At 35.4% G+C, this 17576-nt stretch overlaps 1 protein-coding gene across 1 annotated transcript in view; it reads left to right on the top strand.

Moving 5' to 3' along the window:
- Positions 1–17576, top strand: part of SACK1B (scaffolding CK1 anchoring protein B) — a 103451-nt gene that overhangs the window by 21371 nt on the left and 64504 nt on the right. Inside the window, exon 2 of the mRNA XM_017852926.1 lies at positions 5235–5738. Within this exon, the coding sequence (XP_017708415.1) occupies positions 5295–5738 (444 nt within the window). The 5' untranslated portion in view covers positions 5235–5294. The remainder of the gene's footprint in view (positions 1–5234; positions 5739–17576) is intronic.

A 17576-nucleotide genomic window follows, 5' to 3' on the forward strand; every position in this document is an offset into this window, starting at 1 on the left:
GCACTATTCACAATAGCAAAGACTTGGAATCAACCCAAATGTCCATCTGTGACAGACTGGATTAAGAAAATGTGGCACATATACACCATGGAATACTATGCAGCCATAAAAAAGGATGAGTTTGTGTCCTTTGTAGGGACATGGATGCAGCTGGAAACCATCATTCTCAGCAAACTATCGCAAGAACAGAAAACCAAACACCGCATGTTCTCACTCATAGGTGGGAACTGAACAATGAGATCACTTGGACATGGGAAGGGGAACATCACACACCGAGGCCTATCATGGGGAGGGGGGAGGGGGAGGGATTGCATTGGGAGTTATACCTGATGTAAATGACGAGTTGATGGGTGCTGATGAGTTGATGGGTGCAGCACACCAACATGGCACAAGTATACATATGTAACAAACCTGCACGTTATACACATGTACCCTAGAACTTAAAGTATATAAAACAAAGCAAAACAAAACAAAACAAAACAAAACAAAACAAAAAAGAAAGTTGTAATTTCTCTTTGGAACATTTTCCCACTGACCTATTAGATCAGAAGCCTTTTCAATGAATTCTCTCACATCAGAAACCAGGAACAAACTGAGACTGGGTTTGGTTGTTTTATACTGCAGATGATTAAATAGTTACAAATTGTACGATATTGCCAATGGTATGAAAAAAATCTCTTTTCAAATCTTAAAATCTCTTATCAAATTTATTACATATTTGTAGTAATTATACTGTAGCAGATTGTGAACATGTAAAATATCATCATCATCATAATAAGGTTGAAGTGCATTACCTTATTTATTCCTTAGAATAACCCAAGGAGATAAAAACTGTTGTTATTCTTCTCTTTACATCTGCCCCAACTGAGGCTTGTGGACATGTGTAACTTGTTCAATAGCTTCATAGTAATTGATGAGGCAGAATTTTAACTTGGCAATTTGACCTTACAGATGAACAATTATCTTGTGTGCTATAGTTTTTTTTTTTTTTCTATCTAAGGCTCATGACATTGCTCATCAGTAAGATTTTTTTCATTAAACTTTTTATTTTGAGATAATTGTGGTTTCACATACAGTTGAGGGCAATAATCCAGAGAGATTCCTTGTATCCTTTATCCAGTTTCCCTCAGTGTTGCTGTCTTGCAAAACTATAATACTGTATCTAACCAGTATGCTGATATTGATACTGTCAAGATACAGAATATTTCTATAACTACAAAAATTCCTCTGATTGCCTTTTTATAGCCACATCTACCTCTCCCACTGTCATTTTAAGAGTGCAGCATCTAAACAAATGAAATTATTCAGCATATATACTTGGGAGATTGGTGTTTTTTCATTCAGCATAATTCTCTGGAGATTCATCCAGGTTGTTGCATGTATCAGTAGGCCACTTATTTTACTACCAAGTAGTATTCCACAGTATGGATGTACCATAGTTTAATATTCACCTGTTGAAAGACGTTTGGGTTGTTTCCATTGTCAGGCTGTTATGAATAGAGCTGCTATAAATATTTGTGTACAGGATAAGTTTCAATTTTTCTTGGATAAATCACCGAAGTGCAGTTGTTGCATTGTATGTTAGTTGCATGTATCATTTTATAAATGAAACTGCCAAACTGTTTTTCCAGAGCAGCCCATGAATTGAAATCAATTTTTATGACTTATTGTATATCCTTTGTATTTATAGAATTTCAATGGAATTTCTACTTGCTACAAATGACCCTAAAGCTCAATATCAAATGCAATTTTTAATTTATTTTGAGGCATGGATTTGTAAGGCCACTTTTTTTTTTCTGGAATGAGTCATTTAACTGTTAGATAAGCCTAATGGTCTGCTCAGCTTACATGGCATAGTGATATCTTTTTTTTTTTTTCCTCTGCTCATTAACTCTACTGTATATGATAAAAGAAGGTACTTCCTAGGAGCTTTTAATAGTTATTAATAAAATAATGCCTTATTTTTTACATATATATTTAAAGGCACACCTAATTAATTCTGTCCTCAAATAAAGCCCTCCAAATTTTCAGGGATTGAGCTGTTAAGAGTACTTTATTAAGTCTATAACTAAATACAGGTGATATTTTATTGCAATACTCACTATGCAAGTGCCATTACCTTGTAGTTCTCTGATAAAATTTGTTTATAGATGGTTCCTTCACAAGTATTCCATGCAAATAGCTCTTGTGATAAATATCTCTGGACATTGGCTAGAACATAGCCTCTCTACCAGAACAATATCAAGTATATTTAGTAGTAATCGTAAGTCTTGTACATAATATTGTACCTCATTGTTCATTCTGTTGTATTTTTTGTGTAATATAGTTTTCTGTGTGGTATCTGGCTATTGATTAGTCCTATAACTGTAATTAATTATAAATAAGTTTCACTTCTTATTTCCATTTTTTTCTTCAGATTAATTTATCTGTCTTCATGGTTTTATTTGGTTTTCATGGTCCTTTTGAGGTCTATGATTTCAGAGTTTACACAGTTCCAGAAAGAATTTTTTACAGTTGCAAAGTATTTATTTGCATAGGTATAGCTCAGAAATAAGTAGTATTTTAAAAGTACTTTATGCATTTTAACTTCCAAATAGGTAACAGGTGTTTAACATCACATATATAGGAATTCAAAAGTTACATTTTAAAAATTAAATGAATAAGTTGTCAGGAAACTTTGATTGTTTATGAACAACTAGTAGTTACCTATGACTTAAGAATTATAAATTACAGATGTGATTTATCATGTAATCACCAGATACTTGTTCCTTCATTGCTGGAATTTTCAAGTGAAAACTGTACCTCATTAAACCTTAGGAAACTGTAAGCATAAGGATTGAGTCTTTCAAGTGAATGTAAATCTTATTATTTTTTTTTTTTTAATAAAGATGAGCATTATGTGCAAAAGAGAACTTCAGTGAATGTTGAAAGTTATTAATTCATGGTGTGATATCATAAATATGAAGTGAGCAACTTTATGAAGATTTGTCAACCTTGGCACTGTTGACATTTTGGGCGGGATTATTTCTTAATATGGATGGCTGTCTCATGCATTGTAGTATGTTTAGCAGCATCCTGGTTCTCTAATCATTAGATGCTAGTAGCCCTCCTCCTCACAAGTGATTCTATTTAAAAATGTCTCCAGATGTTGTCACATGAGGGACAAATCTTCCCTTTTGAGAACCACTGAACTTGATTGAAATGTGATTGGGAAAAATATGACATATCCTAGAATGATTGAGAAATTTATGAAAGTCTCAGGATGTATCCCCATACATGTCAATAGATTAATTTTAATTAGGTAACAAAAGAAATTTTATTTCCTCAGTCGATAGCTTTTGTACTAGCAGACAAGATAGATGTTCTTCCTTTTCTCTTGGAGAAGATAATGTTTTTGCAAAACTTCACCATAATACTATTAGGGCAGGAAGACTGCCATCCCCAGAATTCAGATGCTGCCATCCCCAAAATTCAGATGCTGCATTGTGGAGCCTAGGATCCAGGTATAGTTCTAGTTGTCTGAGCTTGGATCAAATTATGACTCAAACTGAGGGCTTTCCAAAAGACAGAAGAGAACATGTTCTATTTTTATTCCTGTATCATATTTAATCTTTGGGCTTTCTGTACTGTTAGACTTTCTTTGTAAAACTTCTGAGCTCAGCGATGGGAACAGGATGGTCTCCACTAGAATGGCACCCTTTGTCTTCCATGCTTCTCAGTTCTATGTTAGTTGCTGGATCTTTTCTGATCCTTGTTCCCCAGCCAAATTTATTGCTCTGTTGTCCATTCTTCAGGACTGCTCTGTATGATTAGCTTATGACTCCTGTTCCATATTTTGAGCTAAGGAGTTACTCAATGGTAATGGTTCTCTGAGCTACCCTCCCAAATAAGATTTGAATTTTGGTAGGCCTGAGACTGAAGACTGAGTCAAGTGGAAAATATAAAATTTAAAATTAAGGCAGGATTACTGACATGTATCTCATCAAGTCAGCTTTTTAATGCTTGTAGCACATCATAAAGCTGTACCTTGAATCCACACAATGGAGATTATGACTTCAAAAGACTGGAAAGTCCATCATCTGATTGAGATAGCCCATTCCAGTATCTCACACAGTGTGGAGTAGTGACTGAATGACTGAATGAAGAGCATTCTGTTGGCATTATGAGAGATGGAATGTGAGCCTGGATAGGCAGATTTTGACTCATAAGAGAAATTACTGAATTATCTTTCATGTCTTAAATTTCATCCTGTATACTCTGTCAAGTCACTGAATCGCAAGGCTCCTTGCTTCAGACCATCTCTGGAATACTCTGTCTACTTCCTCACTGGGTTTTTGAACACTGAAACACTTTCCTAGCTACCTGTCTCTTCTCCAGTCCCCTGCTACTGCCAGAATTGTTTAAAACAGAAGTTTTGTTGAATCACAAAAATTTGTGTCCTTCCATTCTTGGCTTTATCTTGTCTATTCAATTTTATCTCTTACTCCTAGTAAAAGGAACCTGTTTTCCAGCATGCCAGGTTTTTTTTCCTTTAAATTTTTTTCTTCCTTCATGATTAGTGAATGTACCAAACTCTCGTATCTCTTCTGTGCTTTTGCTTATGTTTTTTTACTTGTATGGGATGGAAATATTTCTTCTTGCCACCTGATCAGATTCTTACTCATTGCTCTGGGTCCAGCTGAAGCCCATCTCTTGCTCATGGCTGTTCATAACTCATTTGTTCCATATTGATCTCTCCTTGCTTTTATTCTTAAAGCACTGAATATAGGTGTTACTCATTTTGGCCCTTAGCAATGTATGTCTTTCTTCAAAGTGGTAACTAACATTTTGTGTGTACAATTTGCCGCCTCAACTAATTAATAAATTCCTGAAAGACCAGTGTTTTGTGCTTTTAACATTACATCTAGCATATTACTGTATGCATGACAGGTACTCAGTAGAGACATTAATGACTGGGTAGGCATTGATTGTTTTCTAATTCTCTTTTAATTTAAATTGAGATACCTTGGAAAAGGAAAATCTAACAGCAATCTGTAAGGGAAATTATTTAGCTTATTTGTGATAGATGTGTGAATTGTGGTGCTGTTAATGTCATTTTGAATTTGAAATATTTGTCATTTTGAACTTCTGGTAATGGAAATGTATAAATGAAAAAATAACAGTTGATATGTATCATAAAACATTCTATTGCAGAATTTTAACTTGATCTTGATTTTCTTCTTTTCCAATACCAGATACTTCTCACCACTGCATGAATGGACATTTGAAAGTGCCATAGCCAAACACTTGCAAGCATGGAGACCTCATCAATGCTTTCCTCATTGAATGATGAGTGTAAATCTGACAACTACATTGAGCCTCACTACAAGGAATGGTATCGAGTAGCCATTGATATTCTGATTGAACATGGGTTAGAAGCGTACCAAGAATTTCTTGTCCAGGAACGAGTTTCAGACTTTCTTGCTGAGGAAGAAATTAATTATATTTTGAAAAATGTCCAGAAAGTTGCACAAAGCACAGCACATGGTACTGATGATTCCTGTGATGATACCTCATCTTCAGGGACCTACTGGCCTGTTGAGTCTGATGTGGAAGCTCCAAATCTTGACTTAGGCTGGCCATATGTGATGCCTGGGCTGCTAGGGGGCACCCATATAGATCTCCTTTTTCATCCACCAAGAGCACATCTACTTACGATAAAGGAAACCATTCGGAAGATGATAAAAGAAGCAAGAAAGGTAATAACATTTCTATTTTGAAATGAAAATTTGAAACATAGAAAAGTACAGAGAATAATAACACAAATATGTATGTTAACAAAAGAATCTCTATATGTATACGCCATGTCTTTTATTTTTAGGAAATGTACCAATGATACACAGGAAGGCTGTATTTCTTATATCTTGCATATTTCCAAGAAAGTGGCATTAGGTCTTTGCTAAAGAATTTCCTTTTCTTTCTAATGTACTGAAGAGATCTCTTCTCTTCATTTCCAAGAAAGTGGCATTAGGTCTTTGCTAAAGAAAGAGATTTCCTGTCTTTCTAATGTACTGAAGAGATCTCGTCTCCCAGAAGACTGAGGTATGTTGACTGGGAATAAGATGACTTGACCTCACAATTTTAAAACACTTAAATTTTTCTTCTTCCCTGAAAGGAAGTAGTTGGTGGATATGGTGAATTTTCTTTGTTCTTAACAGGACTGAATGCCAATTCTTGCTCTGGATGTGGTTTATGCAGTTAAATAAACCATACATGTTCTCATCTATTTTCCTGAGTTGTGTGGAAACAGTATAAAATCAACATAATAATGTAAAATTCTAAAGTAAGATTCTGAGATATTTAGCATTTTAAGGCTTTGGTGTTCTTTATCAAATATTTATATTGTCTTATACAACTCACAGATCTTATTTTAGAGCTTGGGTAAAACTGTAGAACTCTTTAATCAAGCAGCAAAAGTTATTAAGAGTTTTCTATCTACTCAGCACCATGGTAGGCACTTTGGAGACTATAAAAAAATTATATTCACCAAGCTCAATCTAGAGTTTTAAAAATGTATGGGCAAGGCCGGGCATGGTGGCTCACGCCTATAATCCGAGCACTTTGGGAGGCTGAGACGTGTGAATCACTTGAGGTCAGGAGTTTGAGGCCAACGTGGCCAACATAGTGAAACCCCATCTCTACAAAAACAAACAAACAAACAAACAAAAATAAACCGGATGTGGTGATGGGTGCTTGTAGTCCCAGTTACTCAGGAGGCTGAGACACGAGAATTGCTTGAACCTGGGAGGTGGAGGTTGCAGTGAACCGAGACTGCACCACTGCACTCTAACCTGGGCTGTCAGAGTGAGATCCTGTCTCACAAAAAAAAAAAAAAAAAAAAAAAAGGATAGGCAAAAGTTATAATTTTAATTATAAAGTGTACATTTTTTAGTTATGACTATTTGATACAGATATTTAGATCTAAAAAGGACCTTAGGAGCACACATGCATGACATTGCTTTCTTCTATGCCAATAAGCACAGAAATGCTTGCAAAAGCATGCTTTTATGAAGTACATCAATATAAGACCCTTGAATTCCTCAGTGACATGGCAGTTTGCAAGACAGGCAACTAAAAGGCTAACAATCACGTAGGGAGACACAGTGTTCTGAAGCTAATGTCAAATGCAAGCTTTGCAAAAATGGGGTAATTTTTTCCCTAAACCTTTTGAGTTCAAATAACCTGTCTTTTTAGCTGTATTAACTCCTTTAACAGTATTATATTAAATAAAGTACTAATCCATTCTAGTTGTTAAAAATTAGCTATAGAATCAGGCTCACTGTAAGTGACCAAACTTTTATTGAATAAATTGAACTGTCATTCAATTTTCTGAATTGAACCAATAATTTTTTTTTTAACAGTACTATCTGAACAAATTATACAGCTGTATTTTGTAAGGCAACAGTACAAAATTTGAGGATATATATGAGTCTTTCTAATGGCAAAATAATAAATGTCAAGTATTAATGTTTGCTAATTTTATTTGGGGACATGATATGCTTTTGAAGCACAGTGTTAACAGATAATTGAAATCCATTTTTGAAAATACATCAGTGAAGAAGAAGATTCTTATTGTGGTAACTTAGTAGTAATGCATGTGTCATCCTGCATGATAGCTAGTTTCCTTTGGGACATTGCATTATTATGACACAAACTGTTAATTCAGGAGATATTGTAAGTTTTTGGGCTAGCACTCACTGGGAACTGAATATCAGTCATGATCTTCTGATGTATTTTTCTTTCTAATGTGGCAGCTATGTATTTAATAAGCCTCTAAAAGTAATATCTTCTACCCGGTCACCGTCCATTGAGAACTCCCACTTGAATTAGTGAGCTGAAGAAATTGAAGTCCATACTATAAAACAGTAATGTGTGCTTCTCTTTCATAAAATCAAATCAATGTGGCATAAAAATAAGAAAGAGAATTGTGTCTTTTTTTCTACTTGTATAGCTGTATCTAAGCTGAATTCAAAGTAAGAGAATTATTTGATCTTGTAAACTGAGTATACTGCCAATCAAATATAAATTATAACAGATGACTTCAATTTGGTGAACATGGTGTGTGTGTGTGTGTGTGTGTGTGTGTGTGTGTGTGTGTGTGTTGTTTTGATTTTTTGTTTTTAACACAGAGACAAGGTTTCCCTATGTTATCCAGGCTGATCTCAAACTCCTGAACTCAAGTAATCCTCCCACCTGAGGCTCCCAAAGTGCTGGGATTACAGGCATGAGCCACCACACCCAGCTGTAATTTTTTAAGGTGTTAGGGAATATGCTAGTTTCTACCCGGATGCAATAAATATTGAAGTCTAATTGGCTATCTTTGCATGGAATATGTATTTCTCAATTATTGTGGAAGATTCTTCATATGTCACCATATCTACTTAAAGATTTTTGAAGGATTAAGTACTCTGGGAAAAAAAGTTATTGACCCCATTTTAAAGAAATTAAGATTATTTAGCTTATAACTGGACATTGTCCTGTGAAGAATTTTTAAAAGAACAAATACTTTGAAATAAAAGCTTACCAGAACACATTGCTTTTTAAAGATTAAATGTGGTTTTCATGACTATCATTTACTCAACAGATGTCTTGCTTTTATTTATTATCTTTCAGAATCAATGGAAGCCTAATAGTCATCAGGATAAGCTTTCTGTTTTTGAATTTTTTTCAGAGGATAATTTGTCTTTATTGGTAACTCAATGAATTGTCATGGCATTGTAAAGGGATGACCTTTTTTTCCATAAAGTTTTTGGATAATGTATATTTTAATGGTTAAAGTTTCTTTTTTTTTTGCTTCCAAATATCTCAGGGAGAGTCTTTTGGTAATAAACATTGTAAAACTCTACAGATAAGCCAAACCAGTAGGACTAGACACCAGCAAAACAGAACCCAGGAAAAGATCTCAGATAAAGATTTAAATCCATTTTCACTTTTGTGTTTGCAATTGAGATAAGGTACTTCTGAAAATAATGCCATTTTATGGAAAAATCTTCAACTAATGAAAAGAATATAAGTTATCTGCTTAAAGGCCCAAGCATTTGAAGTCTGATTATAAGCACCAAGTTAAGCTTCCAGACTCTTGTGAAAGGAATTAAAAATGATTCTCAGTCTCAACTGTCTTTACTGGAAAGAGGTGAAACATTTTGTTTTTGTTTTTGAATTTCAGTAATTTATATGCTCTCATTTCTAGCTTAAGTTATATAGTTAAATGATCTCGTCATCATTTTCTTTTATAAGCAGAATGTGATCTTTATAGTATTTCAAAATCTATACTTTTTTACTTTTAATTTTATTTTGCTAATTGTCACTTAGAAATTGATTAGAGATTTTTGTTTGTTTTTTGTTTTCTTTCTTTCTTTTGTCTGTTTGCTTACTTTGTTTGAGAACTTTCCTTTGGGAAAATTCAATTGTAGATAATATCCTACTTGTGCCCTAAAGGGACATATTTTAATTTACTGGTTCTTTTTTTAAAACACTGTTTTTTACTTTGTGATTGACGTAATTACATTTGGGTCAACTTCGTGAAGTCTGATAGTGTCTACTCAGACTTTTCCCAGGTAATTATTTGTCTGTCAAGAAGTGTTCCCAAGATGATATATGCACATATTCCTAATTACTGTGAACTCCTCTTATGAAAACATCCCCTCTAATTACTTAAAAAAGTCATCTTTCATTAAAGTATTTTTTTTTCCTGGCTACTCAGTGGTACGTATTTACAAAGTTATATCTTCTGAGAGTCTTGAATATCTGAATGTTTAACCACAATGTTATTTGCATCTCTGTTTCCTAATTCTAGGCTAGCTTTTTTTGTGAGATGTGAATCTTACTCTTGCGAAATATGGAATCAAGACACATAAGCAAAAGTCTAGTGAGAATTAGGGCAGAGTAATTCCTAATGTGCTCTGTACCATGTTACCTGAGTTCAGGGCTTGGTTCCTCACTGAGTCACTGCTCCTGGGTGTGTCTATTATGGCCTTAGGAGTTATTAGTAATATAGAGAAATATTAACCATCAGTTGACCCCACAGATGCAAAGAGGAAGATGAACAGGTGATGGGGAATCTTCTGGGAATAAGCTGATATTATAAAAGCAGAACTGGACTAGAGACTTTGTCACCAGGACTCTAACTAGTGTGGCATTAAACAAGTCGTTGTACCTCCTCAAGTATCTTCATTTATTTAGGGAAAGATATGAAGCAAAAATGTTTTCATATTTTTAAAATCTGGTGTTCCTAACCAAATCTCCAATATTGCTTACCAACTTAAGATTATTTTGATATGTTATACTTCTTGCTGAATTAGTTCGTGATAGAAATGATTTTTATTCTCTGGTGATATGTTACTTCCATCTGCATCCCTTTGCAACCATGTCCTGCCCAGCTAAGTGATATTTATATGTTTATCTGTGCCTTCATTAGACTAGAATGATCTGTCCTGATGTTCCTAATTTTTATTAAGAATTTCCTCTCTACCCTATCCCTATCCCAACTCTCACTGTGAATTTTGTCGTTCTTTGAATTTGAGTCAAAATTGGTTTCTTCTTGGAAATATATTTTGCTTAGTTAAATTTAATGACATTACTATCCTGGAACATTAAGTTGAACATTTCTTCTGTGAATAAAATGTATGACATGTTAATATATATTTATGTTTGAGTGTGTATGTGTGAGAGAGGGCATGAGAGGAGAAGGAGGGAGAGAGAGGGAAGAAGAGATGGAGGGAAAGAGAGGGAAGAGGGAAGGTGGAAGAAAGGGAGAGAAAAGAAGGTGGGAAAGACAGGAGAGGAGGGAGGGAGAGAGAAAGAAAAAGAGATCTGGTTAAAATTGCGCTGACTTCATCCTGCCAACGATTGCTGTGTCTGTATGGCAGTACTGTGTCTGTATGGCAGTACTGTGTCTTTAACAAGCTCCTGGTGCTATACAGAGACAACACATTCCATATCTGTTTTATAGTTGTTGAAGCAAAAAATTAAAAAAGTATGAAAAGATGAAAATGAAATTGTTATATGAGATTTCCAACTTGGTTGCACACCAAAGCCATCAGTAACTTAGGAATTTCAGATATTTTACTCTGTTGTATATTATCAGGTAAAGTCTAAGGATCATCAGTGACTTGTATTTTTAAGAGACTTTCATTTAAAATTGACAACTGAGAAAAGAATTTGGCTTTAAAACAAAAAATACAGTTACTTATGGGTGTCAGTAAGTTTATCAGAGTCTTGGTGTTGCTAATACTAACCTATACCTCTATTAATAGTTGGAAAGAAATAATTTAAAATGCGAGTTATTTAGGAGTGCATATATATATATACATATATGTATATATATTTTTTTTTTATTTTTTTTTTTTTTTTGGAGACAGAGTTTTGCTCTTTTGCCCAGGCTGGAGTGAAATGTCACGATCTCGGCTCACTGCAACCTCTGTCCCCCCAGGTTCAAGCGATTCTCCTGCCTCAGCCTCCTGAGTATCTGGAATTATAGGCACCAATCACCACGTCCGACTCATTTTTGTATTTTCAGTAGAGACAGGGTTTCACCACATTGGCCAGGCTGGTCTCCTGACCTCAGGTGATCCACCCGCCTCGGCCTCCCAAATTGCTCGAATTACAGGCATGAGCCGCCGCACCCTGCCGGAGCGCATATAATTTATCTGATTACGAGAAATGTTTTTGAGACTATTTTCTTTACTCAGCTATTACTTTTTAGTACTTTTAAATTCTCTCTCTCTCTTTTTTAATGTAAAAATAAGCCGTGAGAAACAATTTTTGTAGGGACTGCACATGGCGTGTTTAGTCCTTCTCTGAGCTTTGAGGTAGTGTTACTGACCACAGTACAGAATGCAGTTCTATATATTTGGGGATCTCTGAAGTAGAATGTTTATTTTTTGTGATTGTTTATGTTTACTCATTCTTTTCTGTCTCTGGTTTAAAATAAAAACCAAACAGTTACTTATTGAAATATGTAATATTTTCTGATGATACTCCTTTAGTAGTTTGTTGGAATGGCAAAGTTAATTGTCATCATAAAACCTTATCATAAAATACTGAGAGTTCCTAATGCCTAAACACCTAAATTCCAGAGGGGTAGAAATTAGCAGTTTTACACACTCAAATGTCTTCAGGGCTAAGCCACAAAAATAACTCTGCAAAGGAGAAAGGGCAGGTGGTATTCCAATAGGGAATGAAAGGAACATGGAAGAAGAGATAACTTGACCCGACTGAAGGCATTCTTTAGGCATTTGTTATAGAGGTGATAAGCTTAGGACCTTAGGTACACATTGAGGCATCTTATCAAAAGTTAAGTTTCATGAAAATAAGGGGATATTACTTTGCTTGTCTGTCCTCTCAATGAGATGTAAAAAGTCATGAAGGTTTGCCATGGGAGCCTTTCTGAGATGATGAGAGCTGACACTTTGACACACTGACATTTTGCATTTTAAGGATTCTGCCTGCTCTCTTACAGTTGCTACAGATCCATCATGTGGCATATATTTTTATATCAATTATTGATATCTTTAACTAGTCACTCTTCAAATTATCTTGAAAAAATTGGGCGGCTTTTATCCTAAGGACTGGAACTCACATCTTATTTTGAGTAATGAATTTATATTATGTAATTTAGTAACCGTATCAGGTAACATGTATTGAGCACTGACATGTTAGGCACTGCGCTAAGCACTCTGCATGCATTATCTTAAGCTGACCTTCATAGCAACCTTGTGAAATGTGTCCTTTTATCATCCACAGTTTTCTGATGAAAAATACTGGGTTCATGTGGTAGGTTGGTCAGTGGTAATGAAGCAGAATGAAACCAAAATGATCATAACCTGAAAGTGGTATTGATTACATATTCCTAATCAGAGGTCTTCAAAGACCTGGTTGAGAGGGTCTAAGATTGAGATCAGTGGGTGTAGATGTGGAAGCGTTGATTTCTAAATGAGTCAGGTAAAAAGTATCATGTGGTTGTTATTAGAAGTCAGAAGTAACTCAGTTGGAGCTGACAAAAGTTTATGATAAGTAGATGAGGTGATAGTACCTAGAGTGCAGACCAGGCCAGGAGACACTGAAAAGAAATGCTTCTGAGTTCAAATGTAAGGTAAATTTGAAGCAGGAAGAAAAGGAGAATCAGGTAGTGAAGTTGTCCTTTGGCTTCTGCTGGGTTCAGTTATGAGGGGAATCAGGAAGTCTTTGGCCAGCCTTATAGGTTAAAGGTATTGCAGGCCATTTATTCATTTAACAGTTATTTTTTAGTGCCAGTGATGTATCAGATACTATTCTAAGTTCTGAGAATACATAGGTGAATAAAGTACCAAAGAAACCCTGCCTGCCCTTGAATGAAGTTTACCTACAAATGGAAATAATCAACTAATAAATAAGGAGTGCTAGCAGGAAGAAGCAAAACACAAATATGTTTGAGTAAAGGGAGCTACTAGTGGTGGTGGAAGGTAGCTTGCAATTTTAAATAGGGTGCTTGGAGTAGGCCTTAAAAAAGTGACATTTGAGCCAAGATTTGAGTAAAGAAGGAATAAGCCTTGCATATATTTGTGGACAGAACACAGGAGACATAGGGGAAGCTTTCTTGTTTTTTAGAAGAAGAGCAGAAGCCAGTTATTGGACCTGACAGCAAAGAGGAGAGGAGTAGAAGATGAGTCAGAGAGGAAACATGGAGGGTAGATCTTGGGGATCCCACTGGCCATTTTAAGGAATGATTCCTGTAAGTTAGGAATCTACAGGAGAATTTTGTGCAAAAGAGGGACATCAGTTTTAAACCGGCTATATTTTAACAGGATACTTCTGGCTGTAATATTGAAAATTGACTGTAGGGGACTAAGAATGAGCATATCAGATATTACTAAAATAATTCAGGTGTGGGATGATGGTATCTTAGATGGTCAGATGGTGGCAGCAATGGCTAGTTTTTAGGTATATTTTGAAGGTAGTGAAACATGGGATGTGAAATAGGTTGAACAATGCAAGATGACTTCAACATTTTTTGCCTGAGCAGTTCTAGTGATGGCGTTGTCATTTGAGGTTGGTGTCAGAGGTCCCAAAGTTGTGAGCAGGAAGCAGGCATAGAGACTGAGTTAAGGAGCCTTTTAAGTTACCACTTCACCATAGCCTTTGGATTATTGATCTGTAACCCCAGCCACTGACATCTGGCGACACACATGTCTAAGTATCTCTAGATGAGGGTTCACATTGGAACCCAAATAGTGACTGACTTGGAGAATAGTCCTGACCCCGATGACCTAGTTGTAAGTAACTTGGATAAGATTCAGATGCAAAGGAGTAGGTAAATAGAGAGTATGAGATAAGAACATGACTGATTAGATGCTCTCCCAGGACCTAATAAAACGGGAGATTATCTACCCTGCTGGGAAGCAGAACCTCCCAACACATAGTCTTTTCAAACAACCTTTTACAGGCAATTATTTCGCAATTCCTTTATGCTGGATCAGGTGAGTGGAAGACACAGAAGGATAAACTGGGAAGGGGTCACGTAGGAGGTCCCTTTTTTTAACAGGCCATTTGGATGGATAGTTTTGATAAGTAGGAGATGAATGGTGGAGAGCTGGGCATTTTCAGACAATGGGGGAGTGTGAGAGAAGTAGAGTAGGGTGGAAAAAAAGGAAGGCAGAGTTGTTGAGAGAGGTTGACTAAGGCCAAATTGTGAAGGCCCTTTGATCAAACCTTGTGAAAGTGAATAGTGGAAAGTCATGAGATGTTTTTTAGTGACAGTGATGTTGTTAAATCTGATTTTGGACATATTAATATTGCGTTTTGGTTAGTTAATACATAGAGAATAATATAAGACAGGTTGTAACAGGCATTGGGATAATGGTCAGCAACAAACTGACAATAGGCTGAAGCTGACGTTCAATAGCTAACAAAATGTCTTTTCCAGGGGAAAATATATCTTCAATTTCTTACTAGAATAGAATGTAAATATAACTACTTAATTCTGTATCTTAAGGACAGTGCCTTTTTTTTTTAAAGCTATTTTTAAGATGTCTTAATTATCTGATTTAAGCTAATAAAATGTATTTCTGTACAAAAAAGTTTTAACTATCTATATACAGTTTAAGTCTACATATGCTTATTGAGTCCCAGCTATGTGCAAGGCACTCTGTTAATTCATACAGATGGGGAGAATAACCCACTTCAAGTGATTTAAAGTCTGATATTTGAGGGATATGGTAAAAGATTCATTGGAAATATATAGGTAAAATCATGTGTGTTTATGGGCATTACCCGAATGATCTATGTATTATATAGGGTCTGGATTTTTTCCCACCTGTTTACTCTTTAAGTATCAGGATTATACAGACAATTATTGAAATTTTAAAGTAGCAAATACATGATACAGATAAAATACCTCCAAAATATTTATTAGCAAATATGTTTCACCAAGGCAACAAATGTATATATAGAACGTGTCTTTTTTTTTTCCCGAGAAGGAGTCTCGCTTTGTTGCCCAGCCTGGAGTGCAGTGGCATGATCTCAGCTCACTGCAACCTCTGCCTCCCAGGTTCAAGCGATTTTCCTGCCTCAGCCTCCTGAGTAGCTGGGATTACAGGCACACGCCACCATGCCTTGCTAATTTTTGTATTTTTAGTAGAGACAGGGTTTCACCATGTTGGTCAGGCTGGTCTCAAACTCCTGACCTCATGATCCGTCCACCTTGGACTCCCAAAGTGCTGGGATTAAAGGTGTGAGCCACCGCGCCCAGTCGAAGGTTTATTTTTTATTATTAGGGTACATATATTCCTTATAGGCAATATGGAAAAATTCCAGAAAGGGTTAAGAAAAGGCAATCGTAATCTCCCAGTAGAGATAATCACTGCTACAAATGTTAGAAATTTTCTTACCAATTAAATAAATAGAGAAATACATGTATACACAAGTGTATCTGTATGTATTTTAATATCTTATATAAATCCCTGAACTAGAATATTCATATGTGTTATATTTGAGATTATATATTTTATAATATTTTTAAAATTGCCTCCTGTCTTTTTTCACTTAGGATTTTCTTACAATAAAATAATTGATTTCCTGTACTGAAATGCAATGGCATAATAAAATAGGGGGCAGTGGGAGCTGCTGTGTCTCCCACGGAATTTAAAAACAGTAAGATTGACTAGATGACAGTCTGCTTTTGAGAGCATGTGCTGACAACTGTAAATAATATTAGTGATAATATATTCCTTTATTACTGCCACCTCCACCCATTTCTTACTCATCCCTCTAGCCATTGCCATACCAGTGCTGATATGGTGAGAGTCTCATGGTAATATTCCTTCAGAAATGAAGAAAGCCTCATAACTGTTTTTGTGTAATCATCAGTAAGAAAAATTGGTAACTGTACATTTTCTTTTGAAAATGAGAACTTTCCTTTGGGCTGTATTAATTTCATATTAATAATCACATTTTGATTTTTTTCTTCCTTGAACTCAAACACAGGCAATAAATAAACATGAAAGGGAAAACATTGTCATTTGGCTAAATATCAGTCCAATATATGCTGCTGAAAAAAATCTATAATCATAAAAAAAACCTGAGTCATAGTAGTCATATTTCAACCTGCTGAATTCTGGAGCAGTTACTGGAAAAAAAAAAAAAAAAAAAAAATCTGAGGTTTGTGATCATGTAGTCTTTTTACAATTGGGCAATGAGAAATTGAGAAAGTCCAAAGTCACCCGTTTGGTGACCATAAGGACTGACAGCACTCAGGCATTTGGGCTTCTATTCTAAGATTATTGTATCATATTGCTTCTCTAGTGGGAAGGAGAAATACATTTGTTAATGACACCAGTAATAGCTAATGTTTAATGCTATGTGCCAGGGGTTTTTTGAAGCACTTTGTATGTACTAATGTATTAACACATTTATCTTCACGACAGTTCTCTAACATAGATACCTTTATTGCCCTTTTTTTTTTTAGAGGTGAAGAATAAAAAAGTTAAATAATTTTTTTTCTAGGCTTCAGAAGTAGAAAATTACAGGTCTGGTATTTGAGCCTGGGTTGTGGGTTCAGACAGAGCCTGCTTGGGCTTTTAACCATTATGGCTTATTACCTCTGATATAGACCACTCCAGGCAGGCTCCATGCAAACCAACTGAACATTCACAACCTTGCTTTCTAGTATTATTATTATTGGATAGTATCTAGTTCTAGTATTATTGCATTTGAGTCCTGGTTATCTGCCACATGGACTCCAACTCATAAGCATGGAGTGTATGATGAGGCTTTGTGCTTTATCTTATGCCTCCCTCAGTCACTTCCACTCCAGCGCTACTGGGCCTGCTCTGGGTCTTCCACTGTAGAAGTATTCCTTCCAGCTTTTGTTCATGATTATTCACATATTTGGAGCATTCCTTCCCAACTTTTTGCCTCCAATTCATCTTTTAAAATCCATGTTAAATTATACTTGTTTGGGAAAGCTTTGTTTGATTCCCTTACCAGACTTCAGTTCGTCATCCTCTGTATTATTGTCACTTTATTTTTATTTATTTATTTATTTATTTATTTATTTATTT

The sequence above is a fragment of the Rhinopithecus bieti genome, unplaced genomic scaffold (assembly GCF_001698545.2).
Source record: "Rhinopithecus bieti isolate Rb0 unplaced genomic scaffold, ASM169854v2 scaffold_35860, whole genome shotgun sequence".
Classification (NCBI taxonomy): Eukaryota; Metazoa; Chordata; class Mammalia; order Primates; family Cercopithecidae; genus Rhinopithecus; species Rhinopithecus bieti.